At 43.2% G+C, this 23,231-nt stretch overlaps 1 protein-coding gene across 1 annotated transcript in view; it reads right to left on the bottom strand.

Moving 5' to 3' along the window:
• COL5A2 (collagen type V alpha 2 chain) overlaps positions 1 to 23,231 on the bottom strand; it is a 210,555-nt gene that overhangs the window by 15,074 nt on the left and 172,250 nt on the right. The window contains exons 28-43 of the mRNA XM_088466944.1: positions 23,174 to 23,227; positions 23,026 to 23,079; positions 22,884 to 22,937; positions 20,940 to 20,993; positions 18,776 to 18,820; positions 17,062 to 17,160; positions 13,703 to 13,810; positions 13,550 to 13,603; positions 12,444 to 12,497; positions 12,314 to 12,367; positions 10,214 to 10,267; positions 6,996 to 7,103; positions 3,533 to 3,586; positions 3,384 to 3,437; positions 1,532 to 1,693; positions 969 to 1,076 (exon numbers count right to left, since the gene is read on the bottom strand). Coding sequence (XP_088323070.1) covers positions 969 to 1,076; positions 1,532 to 1,693; positions 3,384 to 3,437; positions 3,533 to 3,586; positions 6,996 to 7,103; positions 10,214 to 10,267; positions 12,314 to 12,367; positions 12,444 to 12,497; positions 13,550 to 13,603; positions 13,703 to 13,810; positions 17,062 to 17,160; positions 18,776 to 18,820; positions 20,940 to 20,993; positions 22,884 to 22,937; positions 23,026 to 23,079; positions 23,174 to 23,227 — 1,170 coding nt within the window. The remainder of the gene's footprint in view (positions 1 to 968; positions 1,077 to 1,531; positions 1,694 to 3,383; positions 3,438 to 3,532; positions 3,587 to 6,995; positions 7,104 to 10,213; positions 10,268 to 12,313; positions 12,368 to 12,443; positions 12,498 to 13,549; positions 13,604 to 13,702; positions 13,811 to 17,061; positions 17,161 to 18,775; positions 18,821 to 20,939; positions 20,994 to 22,883; positions 22,938 to 23,025; positions 23,080 to 23,173; positions 23,228 to 23,231) is intronic.

Here is a 23,231-nt window from a genome sequence, read left to right as displayed (position 1 = left end):
TAGTGGCCGCAGTAACCATAGGTCGTGAGGTCAAAAAGACTGACTTTGTAACAAGAGCCTCGGGGCACATACTGCATGATGGTGGCTTCTTTAGCATGTAATTAGCACATGAACGTCTCCATTCGCACTATAAGCCACATATAATACTCAAGAAAAGAAACCAGAGGGGGGTTTTGTCACTTCCAGGGCTCGGCAATGAGGCGTTTAGCTGCCGCCAGGACATGTGTGGCCTACCATTTTCATCTGTGTTTTTAGTGGTCTTAAGTATAAAGATAGGGAAAATTCCACTATTGCAGTCTGCAGAAATACTCTATTTCCAGGTGAATGAGCACAAGCAGAGATCTTTAGTGGCATTGCTGGTGCCATCCTGTGTTTTGCACACATGTAGACATAGAAAGTAACGGTAAGTGTTTTCCTAATACCTACCCTAACCCCGACCCTGACCCTAACCCTAACCCTCCCTCCCCGGTGCCTAACCCTAACCTCCCCCTCTTTTGCCTAAGCCTAACCTCCCCCTCCCCGGTGCCTAAACCTACCCTCCCCCCTAGTGTCTAAACCTAACCTCCCCCTCCCCGTACCCTAATCCTAACACTCCCTCCCCGGTACATAACTCTAACCCTCCCCCCAGTGCATAACACTAACTCCGCACCTAAAACTATCCTCCCCCTAACACCCTGGTACTTACCTTCGGGATGCCGACGGTCGGGATACTGGTGCTGGGATCCCGACCTGTCGGGAATTTAGCGCCGGTATTTAGACCGTCGGCATCCCGCACACCGGGATGCCGACTACATCCCGTTTTGGATAGCCAATAAGATAAATCCCAACCATTCTGAACTAGTGCTAATTGGGCGAAGAGAATCGAGTCAAAACCGAACTGCTCATCTTTAATACATAGATTCTTTTTTTGTAAATGATACAACCCATGCTTTCTACATTTTATTCATATCTCATATTAAGACACTTACAGCTGGGCCTGGGAGTCCTGGCATGCCTCTCTCGCCCCTCTGACCGGGCATGCCAACGTTGCCTCTTTGACCAGTTGTTCCAGATGGGCCAGGCGGGCCATCGGGACCCTGTACAATATTAATATAAAATATGTTTGTTTACATTCACCATTCACAGAAACTCACCACAATGATTAATACGCTGCAAGTGTTTCATATTGTGTGATGTTGTGTTGGTGTCACAAAACTGTACTGTAGCTTAAAAAAAACAAAACATAAAAAGAAACACCTGTCGGCTTTATCACATATAATGACCGCATTACAATCAGGTCAGCTGTAATAATCACAAAATCATTGGATCAGGTCCTGCTGTAAATAAATTCCACACTTATCATTTTGCGCTAACTTATAGATATAGCTATTAAAGGTAAAATGTTTTTGTTTGTTTTGTCATCCTTTGTGTAATTAATGTTAAGAAACCTTTGGATCAGCTCAGGGTAAACATTAGTAAATAAGTAGCCCCCTATACTCTGACATCATGTTAAGGTGGCATAAAGGGTTTTGAAAAACATTCCCCATCTCACCGGCTGCCCATCGTCTCCAGCATCGCCTTTGTCACCCGGGCTTCCAGTGGGACCAGCAGCTCCTCGGTCTCCGATTCTACCATGTGCACCGGGCTCACCACGAAGACCTGGCGGACCGTCCTTGCCTGGTTCACCGATAGCGCCAGCAGGACCTACAGCACCCTATTGGAAGGGAAAAGAGATATATGACTGTAGGAAGGGCACTACTGGGCTCATATCATGGCGAGGAGATGTCACAAACCTTCTTAAGAAGAAAGTGGAGGTGTGGCCCATTGTATCCAATCAGATTTTAGCTATTATTTTATAGACCATAGTAGATAAATGAGAGTGAGAATCTGATTGGTTGTGATGGGCAAAGACTCCACTTGTCAGGTTTAGAAGGTTTGATAAATCTCCACCCTTATACTGTACCATTGTAACCAGCCATATTACACAATAGTTAACCAGCAGCACAGACGGGCAGCACAGACGGTGTAATGGTTAGCGTTACTGCCTCACAGCACTGAGGTCATGGGTTCAATTCCCACTATGGCCCTAACTGTGTGGAGTTTGTATATTCTTGCTGTGCTTGCGTGGGTTTCCTCCTGGTACTCTGGTTTCCTCCCACACGCCAAAAATATACTGGTAGGTTAATTGGCTCCCCACAAAATGTTTTTTTACCATAGTGTGTATGTGCGTTTGCATGTCATAGGGAATATAGATTGTAAGCTCCACTGGGGCAGGGACAGATATGAATGGTAAGATATTCTCTGTAAAGTGCTGCAAAATATGTGTGCGCTATATAAATACCTGGTAATAAATAATAAATAGATAATAATTAACCCTGTGATGTTCTTCTATGCCATTATTCCTCTTCTGCACAAGAAACTAGATATTGATATGGAATATATTTTTATTGCTTTGTGTTAAGTGAGCATTGTGTTGGAAGAACGTTGGTGCACTTGTACAGTGTGCCGGTGACAGGGGCTCCTGGGTCTATGGCTGCACCTTTGTAGCAAGGATCATATGCAAATTCATACTCTGCTACTCTCTCCTTTCACCCCTTTCCCGGGTTCAGTGTATGTTACCATATGAACTGTATAATGTCAGTGTTTGTCTCCATTCGCCAGTTACAGAACAACCACCTTAGTTTAGTTATTTACAGATGATGGTGATACAACATACAATGTTTAAAGAATCATTACATCTATATAACAATAGAGATCAGTAAGTGTGTTATATTATAACATACTCCTAGCATTGAGGGCACAGTGATTATCTTTGGACAAACATCTGATTATTTGTGGATACAATTTCACTGTTGCTGTCCCATTAGTGGAAGCTGCCACTGATATCACTGTAGCAATTTCATATTCACTGTTACTGTCTCCATAATGGAAGCTACAGCTGAGATCACTGTAACATTTAATCTTCACTGCCACCGTCTTACATATTAATGGAAGCTGTTTCTGATATCACAGCAGCGTGTAATCTTCATCATCAATGGTTTATAGCTTTTCTGGTGCAGTAGAAATTAAGCAGCTGCGTTATCATTAGCTGAATGTGTTGATACAACCTATGGATTTGCTAATGTGTAAATGGATAAATATATAGTCAACAATCGATTTTTATTAAGTATTGTAGCGTTGATTAAAGGATATTTAAAATGCAAAACACTTAACAGAAATCCAGTACATTGCCTTTTTATTTAATATTATAAAAATAGTCTAAAATGATGACCTTATAAAAGTCTTATATATATATATATATATATATATATATATACACTGTAGAATAAAATTATTAACAAAACTGAAAATTGTAATAGCATATTTAAAGTTCAGAGCAACAGACTTATTAAGGGTTTACTTACAGCGGAACCAGGAGGTCCAACTCTGCCGGCAGAACCGGGGAAGCCTGTTGCTCCCTGAAAAACAATTTTGATAGAATAATAATTAGCATTGGTGTGAATATTCCAGCTCACCGTAAGAAATCAACCAATAAATGAAGGTATGTACTTACAGGGGGGCCTTGTGTTCCTCTGCCGCCTTTAAGTCCGTTCACACCATTAGGTCCCTAAATCAACAATTTTACACAATAGCAAAATGTAGTTAATGTTTATAGAGGAATACATTAATCTGGAAAGACATTACAATATTTGCACCCAAAACTTTGTGTCCTACAGCTGATGTTATTGCTTAATGGAAGTCTTTATCCAACCAGATTTTCACCTCTTTATAAGGGGATCAGTATGATTTACCGCCGGTCAAATCCCGACAGCGGAAGCCCGGCAGTGAGATTCCGAGAGGTAAGTATTTCTTTCTATTTACTAACCTAACCTTCCCCCTAACCCTAACCCTCCCTCTGGGGTGCCTAACCCAAACTCCCCCCCAAGTGAATAAACCTAACCCCCCCTCCCCCTTCCCCGCAGCCTAATGCTAAGTCTCCCGGGGGGTGCCTAACCCTAACCTCGCCCCGGGGGTGCCTAACCCTAACCCCCCCCCCTTCCCATAGCCTAACCCTAACCTCCCGGGGGGGTGCCTCACCCTAAGTCCCCCTTGGGAGCCCCTAACCTAACCCTCCCCCTTACCTTCGATCGGTAAGCCGTGTGCTGGACTCCCGGCATAGATCTAACGACAGGCGTCGGGATTTTGACGCCGGTCATTAGACAATTGCCGGGATTAAACAGTCGGGATGCCGACGGTCGGCACTTAGACCTTCGGCATCCCGACTGCATCCCCTGTATATGTTTATTTGGCTCTGTTGTCAAGAGTATATATTAGACTAAGGCACAGATTTATCAACAAGTGATATTCTTTTTGTCACTCGTTATTAATCTTAAATGGTGCTCCAACCAATCAGCTCTTAACTGTCATTTTTCAAACACATGGCAGTTAGAAGCTGATTGGTTGGAGAACCATTTAAGGTTAGTAATGAGTGACAACAAGAATATCACTCGTCACTAAATCTGGGCTTTAGAGTGAATTAGTTTTTGTCATGATATCCCACAATGCGATATGTAAAAATGCAACATTTTGAGATTACAGTCAAATTCTTACTTTGGTGACAATATAGCACAATGACAATAAGTAGAGTTATTAATTATTATTAACTTTTACTTATTTTGCCACATACAAAAGTGACAGCAACACATTGAATAAATAAATAATTTAAGGTAATGGACGAGGGAGCTGAAGGGGGGTGGGGAGGCTAGTGATTATCCGGGCCTGGCTTCATCTGGGGGTCCTGGATGACGTGGAATGGGGATACGTTCAATATACCAACAGCCGGGATTCTGGTGTTCCCAATGCCGTAGCCAGAGTCCTGACACTTATCGGAATACCAGCGCGGGCATCCCGACCTCCGTGATCTCAGAGGTCAGTAGCCGGGTTAGGGGGAGGGTTAGACTAAGGGTTAGGCACTAGGGGGAGTGTTAAGTTTAGGCACCGGGGAAGGGGAGGTTAGGGTTAGGCACCAGGGAGGGAAGTTAGGGTAGGGTTAAGGGTTAGGTTAGGCAGAGCCGTAACTAGAATTTTTGGTGCCCTGTGCCAGAAAGAGCATTGGCGCCCCCTCATTTTTCAAAGGGACATAATGCACCCAAAAAAGGGGAATGGCCTCATGGGGAAGGGCCAGGGAAGAGATAGAGGAGGCCAGGAGATGCTGGGGATAAAATAAGAGGAAGCTACAAGTGAGAATGATTATAAACAGAAATTTGACAGGCCCAAACAGTGCCCCTGATCTGTGGTGCCCTGTGCGTTGGCACCGGCCGCACTACCCTAGCCACGGCCCTGAGGTTAGGTATAATCACCTCTCCTCGTCGGGATTCTAACCTGGAACGGGATGCCAGTGTCAGGATTCTGACCGCCGGGATCCCGAGTGCCGGCATCCCGTACCCTACCCCATGGAATGTACCCTTCTAGGTGCATGCTACCTCAAAACATAATATTTTCAGTCAAACTTTTAACAAGTGGGTGTGGCCACAACCAGGGGCGTTTCTAGAGAGGATGGGGCTCGTGTGCAGTCTCCGACACGGGCCCCCTCCTCTCCGCCCGGCGGCCGACACGCACTGAGCTGTGCGCGGCCAGTGCCGGAGTTATAGACTCTGGGCACTAGAGTGTGGCCAGAGTCTATAATGTATGCACAGGTCACCGGGAAAATGGCCGTGGTGGCCATTTTCCCTGTACTGCGCATGCGCAAACGACGGGACAATGGCCGCCGCGGCCATTTTCCAGTCGTTTTACAGCGCCGGACCCCTGCGCCGACGTGGGACTTTGGAGGGGCAAATAATATTATGGGTGCAGAGTGTGCGGTGCGGGGCCTCCCTGGACCCAGGGGCCTGTGTTCCCCACTCACCCTGCACCCATTATAGATACGCTCCTGGCCACACTCCTACGTTTGGCCACGTCTCTAGCACCCGGGCCCTCCGTATATATCCTTGCAACCTTATCATCTGATTCACATTCTATACAAATTATTGTACAGTATGTATTGGGAGTTAGTGGTCAAGCAATGTATAACCTTTCTTTTTCTTGTTGAGCTTGATGTTAAAAGGTAATCACTATTTTTCTTTGCTCACTGTACCATATTGATAAGCGCTACCCTATTGTATGTGCCTATATTCCATCCCCATTACATCTCTCCTCATTCCATGACATGAATTACACTACTGTACATCTGGCTAAGTTACACAAACCGGACCCTTTAAACTTGGTTTAATGTCACTTAAGGAATTTCTCTGAGCACAAGTTCTAGAGTCTCTAGTATACTTTGAATGGGCTTTTGCTGCAATTTCGATGCGAATAAGACCCAACATTGAAATAAACAGATGGTATGCTACGCCTCTCCGATGGTCTCTGGGTTTCTTGTGCCATATGGCATATAGACTCAAGGGGTATATTTACTTAAGTGAGAATTTTTTAGAAGTGAAGATGTTTCCCATAGCAACCAATCAGATTCTGCTTAACATTTATCTAGCACCTTCTAGAAGATATGGGTTACATCTCCATATATAAATTCTCACTTTAGTAAATATTCCCCTAGGTGCATGTGGACACATCTCTATAGATTAAAAAAAAAAAAGAAAAGAAAAACTAACCCAATAAAAGTATGATTTCTCCATTTTGCATATGGTTTCTATAGACTTTAAATGTATTATAATAGGCCACATATGTGAGCTAATATGAATCAAATGTCAGATTTAATTAATCTCGTTGTCCTGAGGAATGTCTATTCTTTTGCAAGTTATTCTGGTGCATTTCATGACAGTTTTCAATTTGCTGATTATTACTAGTAGGCAAAATGAATTGCTAATTTTTATTACATATAGCAACTTTAAACGTGCTGAGAATAGCAAAATCGCAATCTATGCCGTCTAAGGATTAATTGCACGTTGCGTTCAGTACAGCGAGTAGACCAGCAGCACTTTAGAATTCACAGGAAATGCTAAGAAACTATTTGAACCATTTACGGACTGTCTAATACTTACATGTGGACCAGGAGATCCAGAAAGACCTTGTGGACCAGGAGATCCAGCATCACCCTTTTGACCAGGCTCCCCAGGTTCTCCTTTCACACCAGGTTGTCCATCAGGTCCCTACAAAAAAAAATGCATGTCCTTTTTGATTCCTATTTACAATTTACTAATGACACACACACCATAACATATAATAAATAAGCGCTCTGCGAGAATGCATCCAGGAGGCATAAATAGGACATGACTTTGGTGCTAATTATTTACACTTCCTGGCCACTTACTGTAATGTGCATGAGTTATGTACTAAGTTTTCTTTTGTGTACTCACAGTGAAGCCACACCTTCTGTTATATTCCTGGCCTGGCTGCTCTTGCTACTTGCATGGGGAGAGAGCTGCATTTGTGCCAATGCACAACTGACTGTATCCCAAATTGTGATGTCAAATCTACATACGTACAATAAACAGCAGGATTCCCAGGATCCAGGTACAAGGTGAAGTGATGTTTTCATTTGAAATCCATATGGTTGTAAGTCCAATGGCGTTACCTCACTCTTGCTGATGCATTTGGAAATTACTTCCAGCTTTTATAAATAAGTAACTCGAAAAGATGTCAGTAAGAGTGAGGCAGCGCCATTGGATCTTCAACCAGTGTTAATTTTGACAAGGATTTAAAATTTAGTTATAGTCTTAGTCACTTATTTAAAATTGTAGTTGGTTTAAAGTCACATTTTAGTCTTTCTTTTTTGCTTTGTTTTAGTCAAGTTTTAGTCAGTGACCTCAGTTTTCATTTTAGGCTAATTTTAGTCAATGTTTTAGTCATCATTTTTGTGAACAGTTTAATGATCCTGTAATGGATTTTACTGAAGAACTTTCCTCTAAGATTCCATTGAGAACTTGAAGTCAGCAAACCTGTAACTATGTCTGGGCTGAGTAGAGTGAGAATGTATTATACAAATGGATGCCTTAAGTTTGTTAGAACCAGTGTTTGTTTTGAAAAGGATTTTAAATTTAATTTTAGGGGTCTATTCAGCAACAGTGACAATGTTGCCCAGAATATTATCGGGCTACATTGTCACGATTTTATATGATTATTAAAACAGATGTCAGCTATTCAGCATTTTTTAGTGCAGGGACAGTGGTTGCGGTAACACGCTCTCCCTGCTATGTTACAGAAGGCATTGTTATCGGTTTCCGAAGACAATACCTTCTGTTTCTGCTACTGGGCATGCTCAGACATGCGCTCGGGAACAGTCTACGTCCCTGCTTTGAGGTGACCGCCGACGGGTAAATCCAAATACAGCCTGTCCAAATTGACTGACATATGTACACAGGCTATACTGTATATACATTTTAAATATAATCGCACATAAATATAAATGTATACAGGCTAATATAAAGCCTGTGTACACATGTCAATCAATTTAGGCAGGTTTGACATGCTCTAGAGTGACACCTGTCAGCGGTCACCGCAAAGCAGGAACGGAGACTGGGCGGATTTACAAGATGCTGCAGGGACTTATGGGAAAATTTCCATCCAGTTTTTCTTGAAATTTAATGTATTTTCTTCATATAACGCCATTCTATAAAGTAAATATTTTTTGAGTAATTTAACGCTTTTTGCTTTGCTGAACAGCAAAAAGCGTTAAAGCACTGTAGAGATCAATGGCTGATCCCTCCCGGGCTGGTACTCTGCCAGATGGGAATTAATGGAGAAGATAATTGCGTTATCTTCTCCATTATCCCATTGCTGAATAGTGGATTTAGGCCCTCATTCAGAGCCGTACGCTCTGAGCAGAGCGCACGCTCTGAATGAGGGCCGGGCTCCATTTTCATGTAGCGTCCTCCTGGACGCTCATATAGCTGTGGGTCACCACCCACAGGCTATACGAGCGTGCTTTGTGATGGCCGCGATGGTCGAGACCATCGCGACCATCGAAATTGCGAGCCGGAGCCTGCGGTTGAGGTTTTCAACCGCAAGCTCCGGAGTGATTTTGGCTCTATCAGAGCCAAAATCACTCCCACTGACATCACTAGTGATGTCAGTGGGCCGGCTTCTGACGGGAGGCGTTCCCGTGGAAACGCCCCCGTCAGGGAGGCACGCCCCCGGCACGCCCACCAAAGGGGGCGTGCTGTCAATCAACATTGACAGCACGCCCCCTTTGATCGGACACAACGAGCGAAGGACTTTCCTTCGCTCATCGCGTCTGGCGCATGCGCACGACGGAGCTCCCTCCGTCGTGCGCATGCTCAGTGCCTAACATCGACCCACTTGCGAGCGGACAGCCGCTCGCGAGTGGGTCTGAATCAGGCCCTTACATATCAAATGCGGCAATGATAGACCCCTTAGTCTTAGTCGCTTATTTAAAATTGGACACAGATTTTGTCGTAATTTTCGTTATTAAAATTTTATTTTTGTTATTGTTACAGTGTAGTCCTAAAAAAAAAACGTACTCAACGATTACTTGTAGTCAAAGGTTTCGTCGACAAAATTAACACTGCCTTCACCCAGATGGATTACAACCGGAAACAGGTCTTCACTTTGCCCTTGGATCCTGGGAATCCCACTGTTTATTGTAATAAGCCTGATTTTGCAGGTCTGACTGGTACGGGCCTTAATGGTTGCATCCATTATTGTTATATTCTTTGAACATGTTATTCTTTGTAACCATTAAATAACTTTTTCTAAATATCATACAATACATCGCTATTGTGATATTATATCATATTTGATATTTTGGAAAACCTGGAGTGAATTACTACTGGCGATTTAAGGGAGAAGGAAACTGAAGATTGAAAGATACTGTGATATGTCTACATCTATCTCTTATACTAGTAAGGGTACAGTATCTAGGGAACATCTATTGTGGCTGTCATCTTATTATTCCAGTATTTTATTGAAAGAAGCACAAACGTCATCTATTTTGTGAACACGGTGGTGAATGATATTCTTTTGTATTACACTATATTTTTTTATATTTACACGTCGTGAATTTGGATTCAATTTGACCTTTTTGGGATCAATGCATGGTATGGATAGTTTTTTTTTTTTTTCAAAAGAACATAAATATTCTACATTTTAGCATTATATGTTTGTACCTAGACACAAATTACATCTAACAGCTAACCACTGTGCCACTGTGCTGCACCCATAACCATGCTGCAGAAATAGTGTAGAATAATTGTAAAGCACAATACTATAACGCATACAGTAACAGTAACTGAATACATACTGGTGGGCCAGCAAATCCAACAGGACCTGTAGGGCCATTTTCACCGCGAGAACCCTGCAAAACACAAAATTGACAGAAATAATAATAACACCAGACAAAAAAATAAATAATTAGATATTTTAACAGCAGCTATTTGATATTTGATTTACATTTATTTTTTACTAATTGGCCTATTGGCTCACTTGGGGTCAATTAGGCAAATCCGTCTGCATTAATGGATTAAAACACAACTACAACAGACAGTGGGCCTGAATAAAGCTGGTCGATGGTCCCCAACTGCGCATGCGCCGCCTCCGGCGTGCGCATGAGCGAGACCCATGCTGCGACGGCAGCTCCATCGCAACGGGTCTCGCTACAAGGGGTGGCGGCTGTCGATGTTGATTGACAGCTAGCCCCGTTTTGTAGGCGGGGAGGGGGGGTGGCTGCACAAACGCAGGTGTTCCCTTAGGAACGCCTACTGACAGCACTAGTGATGTCAGTAGTGGACTTCCTGCTCTATTAGAGCAGGAAGTCCACTCGTGCTTGCGAGAGCTGAGACTCTACCAAAGGGTCTCCTCGCAAGCCCGATGGTCGCGATAATCGCGACCATCGCCAGGCCGCTCGCAAAAACTGTGGGCGGTCACCCACAGTTTAGCGGGTGCCCTGGAGGCCGAAAAAAAAAAATCCCCGACCTGATTCAGAGCGAGCGAGCGGGTCTGAATAAGGCCCAATATTCAATAATGATGTGCAAAGGCTGGATGAAAACACTTTTCTAATTGTGTCTCCTCTACAACTGTGAATATCTGGAGCAAGATGAGGGAGTGAGGTAATAATTTATAACTGTTTTATGTTAATCTTTGTCTGGCTCTGAGTACACCCTGTGGCACTTAACAATTAACAGATAATAATAATAATAATAATAATAATAATAATAATAATAATAATAATAATGCCTCATTTTCATGCATGGGACAGTGTCTGTCAAGCCCTAGAGAGTGGAAGGGGAGGTGTAATCAAACCTTTGAGAGAGATAAAGTAAGAGAAGTTACCCAAAGCAACCAATCAGCTTCTTCCTGTCATTTCAAAGACTGTGCTAGATAAATAGCAGAAGCTGATTGGTTGCTTTGGGCAACTTCTCCACTGTAAATCTCTCCAAGTCTTGATACATCTCCCCGCAAGCACGAAGGGGATTATGTTAGCTCTTTTGCCACTCAGTTTACATGGTCAACCATATTCAGTTGGTGAGGCCACCCACACTGGCGCATCTATAATTGGTGAAAGGTGTGCGGTGCACGCGGGCCCTTGAGTCAAAGGTAAACAGACAGACTCTTCGATTGGACCGGGCTACCAGCGGCACCATGTTTTCAGCGATGCCTTAGAAATGATGGTGCCGGGTGGCACAGAAAACAGCAGAGACTTTGGCACTGTACTTACAGTCCTTGCTGTCTACTGCACCAGCGCTACATTGATGAAGACATGGCCGGAAAGATGGTGCCGCTGGCAGCAAGGTCACCTGGTGGGGGGGGGCAGGCACATTGAAGTAGCCACAGAGGGGTCCAGCAGAAAATAAATGCAATGTTCCCCCTTTATTCTTTATAAATACTCCTGGACTCCCAGTGCCTTTATTGGTTTTGCACCACTTAGGCAAAGGGATGGCAGGGACAGTAGTGGTTTACTAGTAACAATCACCAACAACCACCCCGGGCTAAAGTGGAAATAGCGAGCGATTGCCTTGGAGCGACGTCCTGGTCACTGAGCCACTAATATTCTTTCCCCTATTAACCGGGCAGAGATTGAGTAAAAATTGTGAAGGTTGATTAATGTTGATTAATGAGTCAATAAACAGAATGATAAGAAAATACGACTCTTTTCATGAATGTGTCAGATGTGTGAATTCCCCCCCAAAATAGGTTATTTTATAGAGATATTGCAAAAAGTATTCAATAGTAGCATAGAAGCTCCAGTTACTTTTACAGTTTTACCTTTAGAAAAATTACGTGCGGAAGCCGCCAAGACCCGTGGCGTTGGCTTCCGAGCGCTGACTTTACACACGTAAGGATAACATCTTGGCTTATCAGTTATTCACATTAATAAAACTGATCTTTTAAATATGTTACTTACGGGGCTACCGCGTGATCCAAACGGACCCATCACACCTCTTGGACCAGGTTCACCCTAGAAGAGATTGCGGTGTCAGGTTTGGGGATGAAAACGTTGCATACGGTAAATCTTGGTGCAATCCCTTACTGACCTTTTCACCTGCTGGACCTGCAGAACCAGCTGGACCGAGTGGCCCCGGAAGACCCTACAGGAATAAAAATTGCAGACCACATTTATTTAGTGTATGAAACCCAATTATAATTGCCGACATGAATTTATTAAAGCACACGCTTTTTTCATTTGTCTAACATCACTAGACAAAGAAAAGCTAATTATTAATGTTCACCTACAGTGGGGTTAGTAACCTTCTGTCTGTGCAAATAGAGCAGAAATTATCATTTGTCATATGAGCTGGCCTCACAACCATGCTGTAAAATCAAAGGGAAAGTATCCAGGGTGTCTCCCTCACAAGCTGACTGCGGCTGTGTGGGACCTAACGCTCTTCAGGAAGGTCAGTCTGGCAGTGAGTCAGCTTCGCTATGATATACTGCCAGACTCATGAGAAAGAATAAGGAGAGCAGGAATGAAGTGTATAAGAGAAAGGTTTGCTGCAGGAGTGGTTGGTGTTGTCACATAAGTGATGGGGACCAAACATGTTACCAGGGTGGGAAATGGCTCGCTCCTTATGTGAGGTACCAGACCCACAATGTCGGATTGGCTTTCCCTGTTTTGGTGGCTCACCTTCGCTTTATGACGGAGATTTTTAACAATGCTGAGAGGTATAGAATGTTTGATGAGTGGCATAAGTCTCCAGCGAGGTCAGTCTGGCAGTGAATCGGAATGAATGAACTTGTTGCCAAGCTCCTGAGAAAGACTGAGTAGGGCAGGTACTGTATAAATTGTGCAAGAGAACGTGTTGCGCCAGAGTAGGGGTGTGTGTGACACCTGAGATCAATGGGGAAAATGCTTTACTACAAAGGTGGGGAGCAATGGGGTGCTACATAGGAGATGGAGACGTGTTACTACAGAGGTGAGGGGGGGGCAAAGGGTTACTACAGAGATCGGGGAGACCAAATGGATGACCTCGTTATGTGACGTGACAACAAGACCCACTACTTAGTATGACCTTCCCTTCCGGCTTTTAGTGGCACCTCTGCCCCCCGCTTTGACACAGGTCAAAGTGCAAAAAATAATTTTATAAAATTTTTTATTAGTTATTATTATACTGGAGATTGTTCTCCTCTTTGTCCAACTTACTCTTGCGCCATCATTGCCAGCTGTACCTTCTGAGCCTTTTTCTCCCATACCTCCCTGTAATGAAGAACGATTAATATTAGTCCCCCTCCAAAAAAAAGCAAAGAAAAAATCCCACAAAAGGAAAAACAAAAAGGAAACACAGTAGGTACTTACTCTGTCCCCTTTCGGACCTGATGTGCCAGCTATTCCTCTCTCTCCGGGCATGCCTTGTAGACCAGGTGGCCCCACGTCACCGGGAGTACCCGATGGACCGGGACTTCCCTAGAATAATAAGTATGTGTGATTAAATATATATACTAAATAAGATAACATTCATTTGTAATGGACAGTAGGTGATAAAAGCTTGAAAATATTAATAACAAATATATGTAAATATATAGAATAATAAAGGTCACTAAGACAATAGTCACACTCATTACTATGAGTACAGCAACTGGATTTAAATATTTTTGGGAGCAGAGATGCAACTTTTGATAGTAACAGTGAATTAGATTTTAGATGTATGGTCTACATTAAAAAGTTTATTACATGTTTTAAATTGGGGAAAATTGGAACTACTGTATGTATGATCCCTTCAACTGTAACCCATCTATTTTGACACTGAATACATATAACAGTAGAAACTACAAAATATACATTTAATCCTGGACAGCCTGAGGACATAGGACCTCATTCAGAGGCGATCGCAAGAAGCGATCGCTCTCTCTGAATGAGGGCGGCCGCTTCTGGTTTTTTGGTGCGGCCTCCTGGTCGCAAGCTAAGCTGTGGGTTACCACCCACAGCTTAGCTAGCGACCAGGGTGATGGTCGCGATGGTGATCACCATCGCGACCATCGGGGCTTGTGACCAGACCCTAAGGTTGGGTCTGGGCACTCGCAAGCCCCAGGGAGCTTCCTGCTCTGATCGACCAGGAAGCTCCCCACTGACATCACTGATGATGTCAGTGCGGCCGCCCACAAAACGGTAGGCGTTTTGGAAACGACACCCCGGCCCGCCTACAAAAAGGGGCAAGCTGTCGATCAACATCGACAGCCGCCCCTTTTGTAGTGAGCTCCGGAGCGAGAGAGTTTTTCTCTCGCTCCGAGGTTTGCGCACGCGCAGTGCAGCCGCTGCGCTTGCGCAGGGCCACCCATCGACCCGGTTGCGAGCACATCAGTGTTTGCAACCGGGTCTGAATGATCCCCATAATGTTTACATATGTGAAACAATAAAAATGCACACGCATCACCTGACCAAGTCTTACGAGCACATATATATATCGCCAATTCCCCTCCCCCCCATTTTAGGGCTATTGAGCAGGACATATCTAGATGGCACAAATACTACCTCTCTTGGATAGGACGCATAAATGCAATCAAGATGAATGTCCCCACTAAACTGTTATACCTCTTCCAAACCCTTCTGGTCGCAGTTCCTGCCCATGTGCTTGCCTCCCTACAAGCCTCCTTTGGCAAATGTATCTGGAATTCTCGGTAGCTGCGCCTAGGTAGGGAAATTCTCCTCCAGAGACCCTCCAACGGGGGCTTGGGCCTGCCGTCCATCTCATAATACTACCAGGCCACTCATCTTAGTCAATTGGTGGCTTGGCACTCTCCCAAGGGTACTTGGCGCTGGGTGGACTTAGACAGTGAGCTTAGCGGGGTGGACACAATATCATACCAACCTTGGCTTCTTCGTAGGCACAGATCCTCTCCTATACTATCCATCCTCCCGGTCACCCTTACTCTGTCTGGGATTCCCTTGCCACAAAGTTCAACCTTTTTACTTATCCCTCCCCCCAAACACCTCAATGGCATCACCCCTCATTTCTTCCGGGCCAATCCTCGCGTATGGCCTCTATCTGGACCACAGCTTCAATTACTCGTTATTTCAGGTGGATTCATCCCTTTTTTCTTCTACTCCCCCCAGTGTTCCCACCCCAATGGGGTGTGAATGTATTTATTGCCCTTTGGATAGAGGTACTATTTCCGAATTGTATCACTCCATTTTTTAGCCCAGTTCGCACATCCCTGGCAGCCCACGAACTATCCTGGGAAGAAGACCTTGGTTCCCCCTTAGGGGAGTAAACCTGGGAGGAAGTTCGGTCTGACATGGGAAAATGCTCCACCAGCATTGCTATTAAAGAGAACATGTATAAGGTGTACTTACGTTAGTACTTAGTCCTGGACCATCTCCACCAACTGTTCCCCAGTGTCTCACAGTTATGTTGGCGCCAATGTGGTCAGGAGGGCAGCTTGTTCCACATTTGGTGGACCTGACCGCATATACCACCCTTCTGGACTATGGTTAGATCGCTTATAACTTCAATAGTGCCTGCTCCCCCCCCCATATCTCCAGCCTCGCTTCTCTTGTGTGCCCCAGTCTGCCAGTTATCTAAGCAAGCCAACAAATTTATTCTGCAAATCTCTTATGCGGCTAAATACCAGATCGCTAGAGCTTGGAAACAATCCTCTCCACCCTCTTGCCAGAAACTAATAGACCAGCTTAGCGGGATGCAGCAAAGGTATATTCCCTGAAAATGCGGGTTTGACTGCATATCTCATATGCACCAAGCCCCAGAATGCGATGCACTCCAGGGCCTGGTTGCGGTGGTCAATGCCTTGTCCAGATTGGAGTTGCCCTATAGAAGCCTAAGGGCTTCTATTGGGAGAGTGCTGTGAGAGAGATCAAATTAGATCCCTCCCAGCACACACCCCCCCAGCGCAGCACAGAAGGACACCAGAGGGGATTCTGGGTCATAGACCCGGGAAGTCCCTCCATCGCAAAGTGCCACTCTTACCAAGAGAGCAGCCCTTTGCGTTGTTTGTCATGCATACAGGCATTACTAACGCCAGCATACATGCATGCGATGGGTGGCGGAATGCATCGCATCCTACCCAGCATATGGTATGTGTCTAAGATGGAATATATAAGCAGCCTCCAATACAACACAGTGGATAAGTTTCACGCAGTCTGGAGGCCTTGGTATGACCTTCATAATACATCTCTCCCTGGTTTGGATTAGCTACTTAGCTTCTACTCCTGGTCTTCCTTTCCTTTACATATACCCATGCTCAGCTTCCCCCTTTTTTCTATCTTCTCTCTGCTCCCCCACCTGCCCACCCCTATCTTTTTCTCTCAGTACAACTTTATCGCCTGTGCTTTCTCTCACATATTGCTTACGTAATCTAGATTGATTTCTACGGCACCTGTACAGTTTCCTGTGTTTTTGTTGCCTACATTGCCACTGATGTTTATGCAGACACACTTGTAATTCTACTTGTTAACTTTTCAATAAAAACTTTGTGATTCAAAAATGCACACACATTTGTAATACGGTCCCAACACTTCTCGATTCAATATAGTGTGACAGTTCTTAAAACAGTAGGATTTAAATTCTAGTATGTAGATGAAGGGACCACAGTTGTGATGAGATTTAATTCTATGAAAATTTGGTATTTTCATGTTCAATTCACCCCCAATTTCACTTTGATATACAGTATCACGTTAACTCACGAATGACGTTAACTCACCTTAGGTCCATCAGGTCCGTGCCCACCAGCCATGCCCTTCTCACCCGCAAGTCCTGAAGCTCCAGGCTCGCCTCTTTCACCCGGATTACCACGTTCTCCCTATAGTGATAGAACGCTCCTATTAATACACAACTAAGATAGATAGATAGATAGATAGATAGATAGATAGATAGACATGAGATAGATAGATAGATAGATAGATAGATAGATAGATAGATAGATAGATAGATAGATATGAGATAGATAGATAGATAGACAGACATGAGATAGATAGATAGATAGATAGATAGATATGAGATAGAAAGATAGATAGATAGAAAGATAGATAGATAGATAGATAGATAGATAGATAGATAGATAGATAGACATGAGATAGATAGATAGATAGATAGATATGAGATAGATAGAGAGATAGATAGATAGATAGATAGATAGATAGATAGATAGATAGACAGATAGATAGACATGAGATAGATAGATAGATAGATAGATATGAGATAGTTAGATAGATAGATAGATAGATATGAGATAGATAGATAGATAGATAGATAGATAGATAGATAGATAGATATGAGATAGATAGATAGATAGATAGATAGACAGACATGAGATAGATAGATAGATAGAAAGATAGGAGATAGATAGATAGGAGATAGATAGATAGATAGATAGATAGACAGACATGAGATAGATAGATAGATAGATAGATATGAGATAGATAGATAGATAGATAGATAGATAGATATGAGATAGATAGATAGATAGATATGAGTTAGATAGATAGATAGATATGAGATAGATATGAGATAGATATATAGATAGATAGATAGATAGATAGATAGATAGATAGATAGATAGATAGATAGATAGATAGATAGATAGATAGATATGAGATAGATAGAGATAGATAGATAGATAGATAGATAGATAGATAGATAGATAGATAGATAGATAGATAGATAGATAGATAGATAGATAGATAGATAGATATGAGATAGATAGATAGATAGATAGATAGATAGATAGATATGAGATAGATAGATAGATAGATAGATAGATAGATAGATAGATATGAGATAGATAGATAGATAGATAGATAGATAGATAGATAGATAGATAGATATTCATTCCTAACACCACAGATAATCAAAATGTATAGTGTTGTTGATTATACAAATAAGCGAAGTCCACATTTAAAAAGAGTGTGGAGGTGTACACACACACACATACATGTATAATGGTCAGTTATCACTTTTTAGAAGGGAGTCACATAAATAATTATATAATGGAGTATACTGGCAGTGAGGTGTCTGAAAGAGATCCTGCAACACAATGCAGAAATGTTTGCCTGAAAATAATAAGTGCTAGTGCACGGGCAGCATCCAAACATACTGTACAGCTATATACTTCAATAGAAATAATATCAATAAATCAATCATTTCAAATGTATTCTATACATAGCAATTGTAGCGGACAATATATACTGTTCCTGATATGCAAATAGAGACAGTGATATGAGGGCTGAATAATGTATAAGTGAAACAAAGACTAACACGTCAGCAAAGCAGGAGAAACATCTATTACACCTAGGATCCAAAGAGTAAAAATAACACATAACAGGTAGACACAAAGGGAATCAGACCAAGGAAAACTTCAGCACCTATATAAATAAATAATAATATAAATAAAGGAATATATATGAAGCAATACATACTCTTGGACCGAGTGGACCTGCAGCTCCAGAATCTCCAGGTACTCCCTATTTCATCAGATTAAAGGTTGGTCATTAGTACATTCCACTTAATTTCTTGCATAATTACATACATTACATTCTCACAGGACATTGCCTAGATATGTCCATAAGCAGGGCCCTCCAGCTCTCTGCTGGGCACATGACATAGTCCCTCTGCTACAGAGCATAATGTACCACCACTGCCTGTACTATTATTAATCTTTATGCTACTTGTGTTACTACTGTATACACAAAGCTGTCTTGTGTTATTATTTTATCTATTACCACTATTAGGGGTATTCAATATGGAGCGAAAACTCAGTTTTTGCGATGTTTTCGCACCGATTATGTCATTTTCGCAGGTTCGAAAAGTCTTTGAAAAAAAACGGGGATAACTTTTCACCACTGAATAGGTGGCGAAAAAAAGTGCAGAATTGGGGATTAGGGGTGCAGGCTTAAAAAAACTTGTCTGCACCCCTGGGATTGACATTTTAAAAGTAACTGTGTCAAAAAAAGTAAAAAAAAAAAATAGGGACACCCCAAAAAATTTATTAAATTTAAGTGTGCCCCAAATTTGATGGAACCACTTAAAAAAATGAAAAAAATAACCTAAGTGCTCTTCTACAACACTTCTTCAATGTCGGGAAAAAAACACCTGCTGCGGCTATTTAAATCCCCGACTTTCATTTGCAGGCTAAAACGGGGGTACCCATAGTGATCCCCCATGTTTTTACAGTTTTAGGGGGGTCCTACAATTTATTCCAGATAAATTTCATTTTTTTTTCACAGATCCCACTTCGCAGGTTCCCGTTTTCGTAGGTTTTATATTGAATACGGGGATAAAGCGGGCGCGTGCCCGATACTTTATCCCAGGAAAATCTCTGATGTGGAGCGAAAAGTCCAACACGGACTTTTCACTCCCATATTGAATACCCCTCTAAATCTCGTAATTCCAAATTCTGCCCTGTTCTACATTCTACTGGTGTTTGGTGCAACATATAGGAGTTAAAGGGTTACTCCGGCGAAAAAAATAAATACAATAATCACTTTGGGTGGAACTTACTAAGATAAGAGCACATCTCTGTGATTTGCTGAGTGCCCTGATGGCTGACAGGCACAGTACTACAGTCATCTATTTTATTATAGTGGACCTTTATCAAACGACAGTATCAGCGCTGTTGTCAGTGTCACTCTGCTATGTATTCACTATTCAAACGTATAGGGAGCTGACAGAGGAGGCAAAACTGCTGCCCGGCTGATCGGAGAGGGCCTGAGGAAAGTTACAGCAAAACTATTTAAGAATTTTTTTTTCAAAATTTTGGGTGGACCACTAGTGCTCACATAGGAAAGTTCTAGGCAGCCGACGGACAGTAACTTTTTCCAGCTGTTTTACTACTGAGTAACACAAAATAATGAGCCAATAACTCAGCAACATACTCTAACATAGGGCCTGATTCAGAGCCGTTCGCTATTTGTGGTCGTTCGTTCAAAAACAAGGGGTGGCTATTCAAATGATCCGTTCGCAAATTGCAGTCTGTTCCCACCTCTAAGTCTGAACGAGCGAGCAAAACATACGCTCGTTTATTTGATAAAAACGCCCCCTGGCCGCACGCACCATACGTCATGTCCGCTATTTATTAGATTAATCGAGTACATCGTACAGAGTATGAACTGCTCGCTATTCTTGTGGTTGGTGTTTTCAACCGCTATTTTGCGAGCAGTTCTGAGTTAAAAAAAACCAAGTGACGTGGTAAATGACGCTGCTGTATTAATTATGCACTCCCTTAAAACGCCCGTTTTTACCTTTAAGCAGGCCTGCGTTCGGATCTCCACTCCCCGTTTTCAAGCACCTTCCCCTGTTACCACCCACATACGCCTCATTCTGTCACTCAAAATAGCAGGCCCTCGCTATATTGCGTACCAACGATTTTCGGCCGCACTGACTGGTTCGCGCATGCGTACTAAAAACCGTACGCATGCGCAGATGTGCAAACATCGCTCGGAACGAGCGTACTGCCGCTAGCGAGTGGCTCTGAATGAGGGCCATAGTTCTAGCTGGGTCTAGCTGCTGCAGTATAAGACGCTATCATTTGTTTTAAGTATAAGCTAATTATCAATAGACATAATACTTGTACATATGGCTTACCTCATCGCCTGGTTTCCCAGTTTCTCCAGGAGGTCCTGGTGGACCTGGCAATCCCTGTAATAAGCAGTAATATTAGTAATAACCATTGTATTGATTCTCCACATTGCATTTTTATTGAGTGCTACAGTAAACTGATTTATTATTGTAAAAATACAATCTTATTTGAAACATACCTTAAATATATCAAATTACATATAAAAAAATGTGTATGATAAGTTAAACCGATTCCTGTGTTCCAATTTCTCAGGCAAATATTTGATATTTGATGGTGGCATTATGAGATTAGACCCAACATCAATCACATCATATTCTATCTAACTGTTGTGCTTGTTGCCTGAGTATATTTTGTTTCTTTCCCCCCATCTCTCTCTCTCTCTCTCCCACCCCCTCTCCCTCCCCTTTCTCTCCCTCTCTATCCCACTCTCCCTCCCCCTCTCCCCCTCTCTATCCCACTCTCCCTCTCTATCACTCTCCCTCCCCTTCTCTCCCTCTCTATCCCACTCTCCCTCTCTATTACTCTCTCCCTCTCTATCACTCTCCCTCCCCCTTTCTCCCTCTCTATCCCACTCTCCCTCTCTATTACTCTCTCCCTCTCTATCACTCTCCCTCCCCCTCTCTCCCTCTCTATCACTCTCCCTCCCCTCTCTCCCACTCTCTCTTTCTCTCCCTCCCCTCTCTCTCACTCTCTATCCCACTCTCCCTCTCTTTCTCTCCCCCACTCTATCTCTCCCTCTCTCTCCCACTGTCCTTCCCCCTCTCCTTCTCCCTCCCCCTTTCCCTCCCCTCTCTCTCACTCTCTCTCTTTCCATCCCCTCTCTCTCACTCTCTATCCCACTCTCCCTCTCTATCATTCTCTCTCCCACTCTGTCTCTCCCTCTTTCTCCCACTGTCCCTCCCCCTCTCCTTCTCCCTCCCCCTTTCCCACCTCCCTCTCTCTCCCACTCTCCCTCCTACTCTCTCTCGCCCCTCTCTATCCCACTCTCTCCCACTGTCCTTCCCCCTCTCCTTCTCCATCCCCCTTTCCCTCCCCCTCTCTCTCCCACTCTCTCTGCCTTTCTGTCTTTACCACCGCCTCTTTTTTCTAATCCTCCCTCTCTCCCCCTCTTACCCAATCTCTCTCTTTCCACTTAACTTCCGACTTCTCTTTCTCCCTGTGACACACGTCCTCATGTTTCTCTTTTTCTCTTCCCCACTTGCAGTCTCTTTCGCTACTTTGACTCTCTCCTCACCCCTCCTCTGTCTTGCACATTTCCCCCCCATGCCCTCCTGCACCACTGTTTCAAATACGATTTTGACAGTAATTGCCATCTGTATTGTGAAAAAAGAGACGCAATGCTGCCATAGGGGCTGACGTGATTGTGGTTGTGAGCTGCCCACAACTAATAATGAGTTGGTGCCCATCGCAGTCACAGTAGGGGTCACTGTTTACTCATTTGAGGCTATAAAACCCATCGGTCAGTACTTTATACTACTAGGCTGCTTCTATTTATAAGTCTGAATTCAACTTCAGGGGCTAGTGTGAAATATAAAGATGTGTGCTGACCCCTGTGTTTTGGTTTGTATCTGTAATTTAATTATCTTCGTGTTTTGGTTTTGCAAAACCACCCTCAAGTGTTTTGGTTTCGGATATGGAATTTTTGATTAAAAAAAAGTGGCACATTTTTTTTATTTTTTTTTAAAACAGCTAAAATCATGAAATTTTTTGCAATCCAAAACCCAAAATTCAGATTTTAAATCCGAATTCCGAACAGCGACTCAGATTTTTCGGTTCTCATCGGGAGATTAGAACTGTGACTTGAATTTTCCCGGATTTATGACATTTCGGGTGGATTTGGATTTCTGTTGAACCGAACCGCACATCTCTAGTTAAATATAGATCAAAGTAGCATAAGTACTGAATAGCATTGTAGATGAATGATATTGTAACACAACAATACAGCATACCTGGAATCCTGTAGGCCCTGGTGGTCCCATTTCTCCTCTTTCACCAGCAAGTCCCTAAAAGATTAAAAACATTTAAAAAGTGTCTGTAATAATAACTCATCATGTCTAATGATGGATATCTACTGCTTTATGTTTTACTTACTGGGGGACCAGTTGGACCGGAGGGACCGACTTCGCCATCTTTTCCTGGAGCACCCTGATGGAGACAAGTAAATAATATCACTAATAGAGAAGATCTGTGCGCCTACCAGTAGCGCTGCCAGAATTAAGAATGGAACACGGGAACCTACTCTCTGTCCAGAGACTCCTGCACTGCCCTGCTCGCCAGGCTTTCCGTGGTCGCCCTGT

The sequence above is a fragment of the Taudactylus pleione genome, unplaced genomic scaffold (assembly GCF_031769625.1).
Source record: "Taudactylus pleione unplaced genomic scaffold, aTauple2 ptg000067l, whole genome shotgun sequence".
NCBI lineage: Eukaryota > Metazoa > Chordata > Amphibia > Anura > Myobatrachidae > Taudactylus > Taudactylus pleione.
This window is presented reverse-complemented; position numbering and strand designations above follow the sequence as displayed.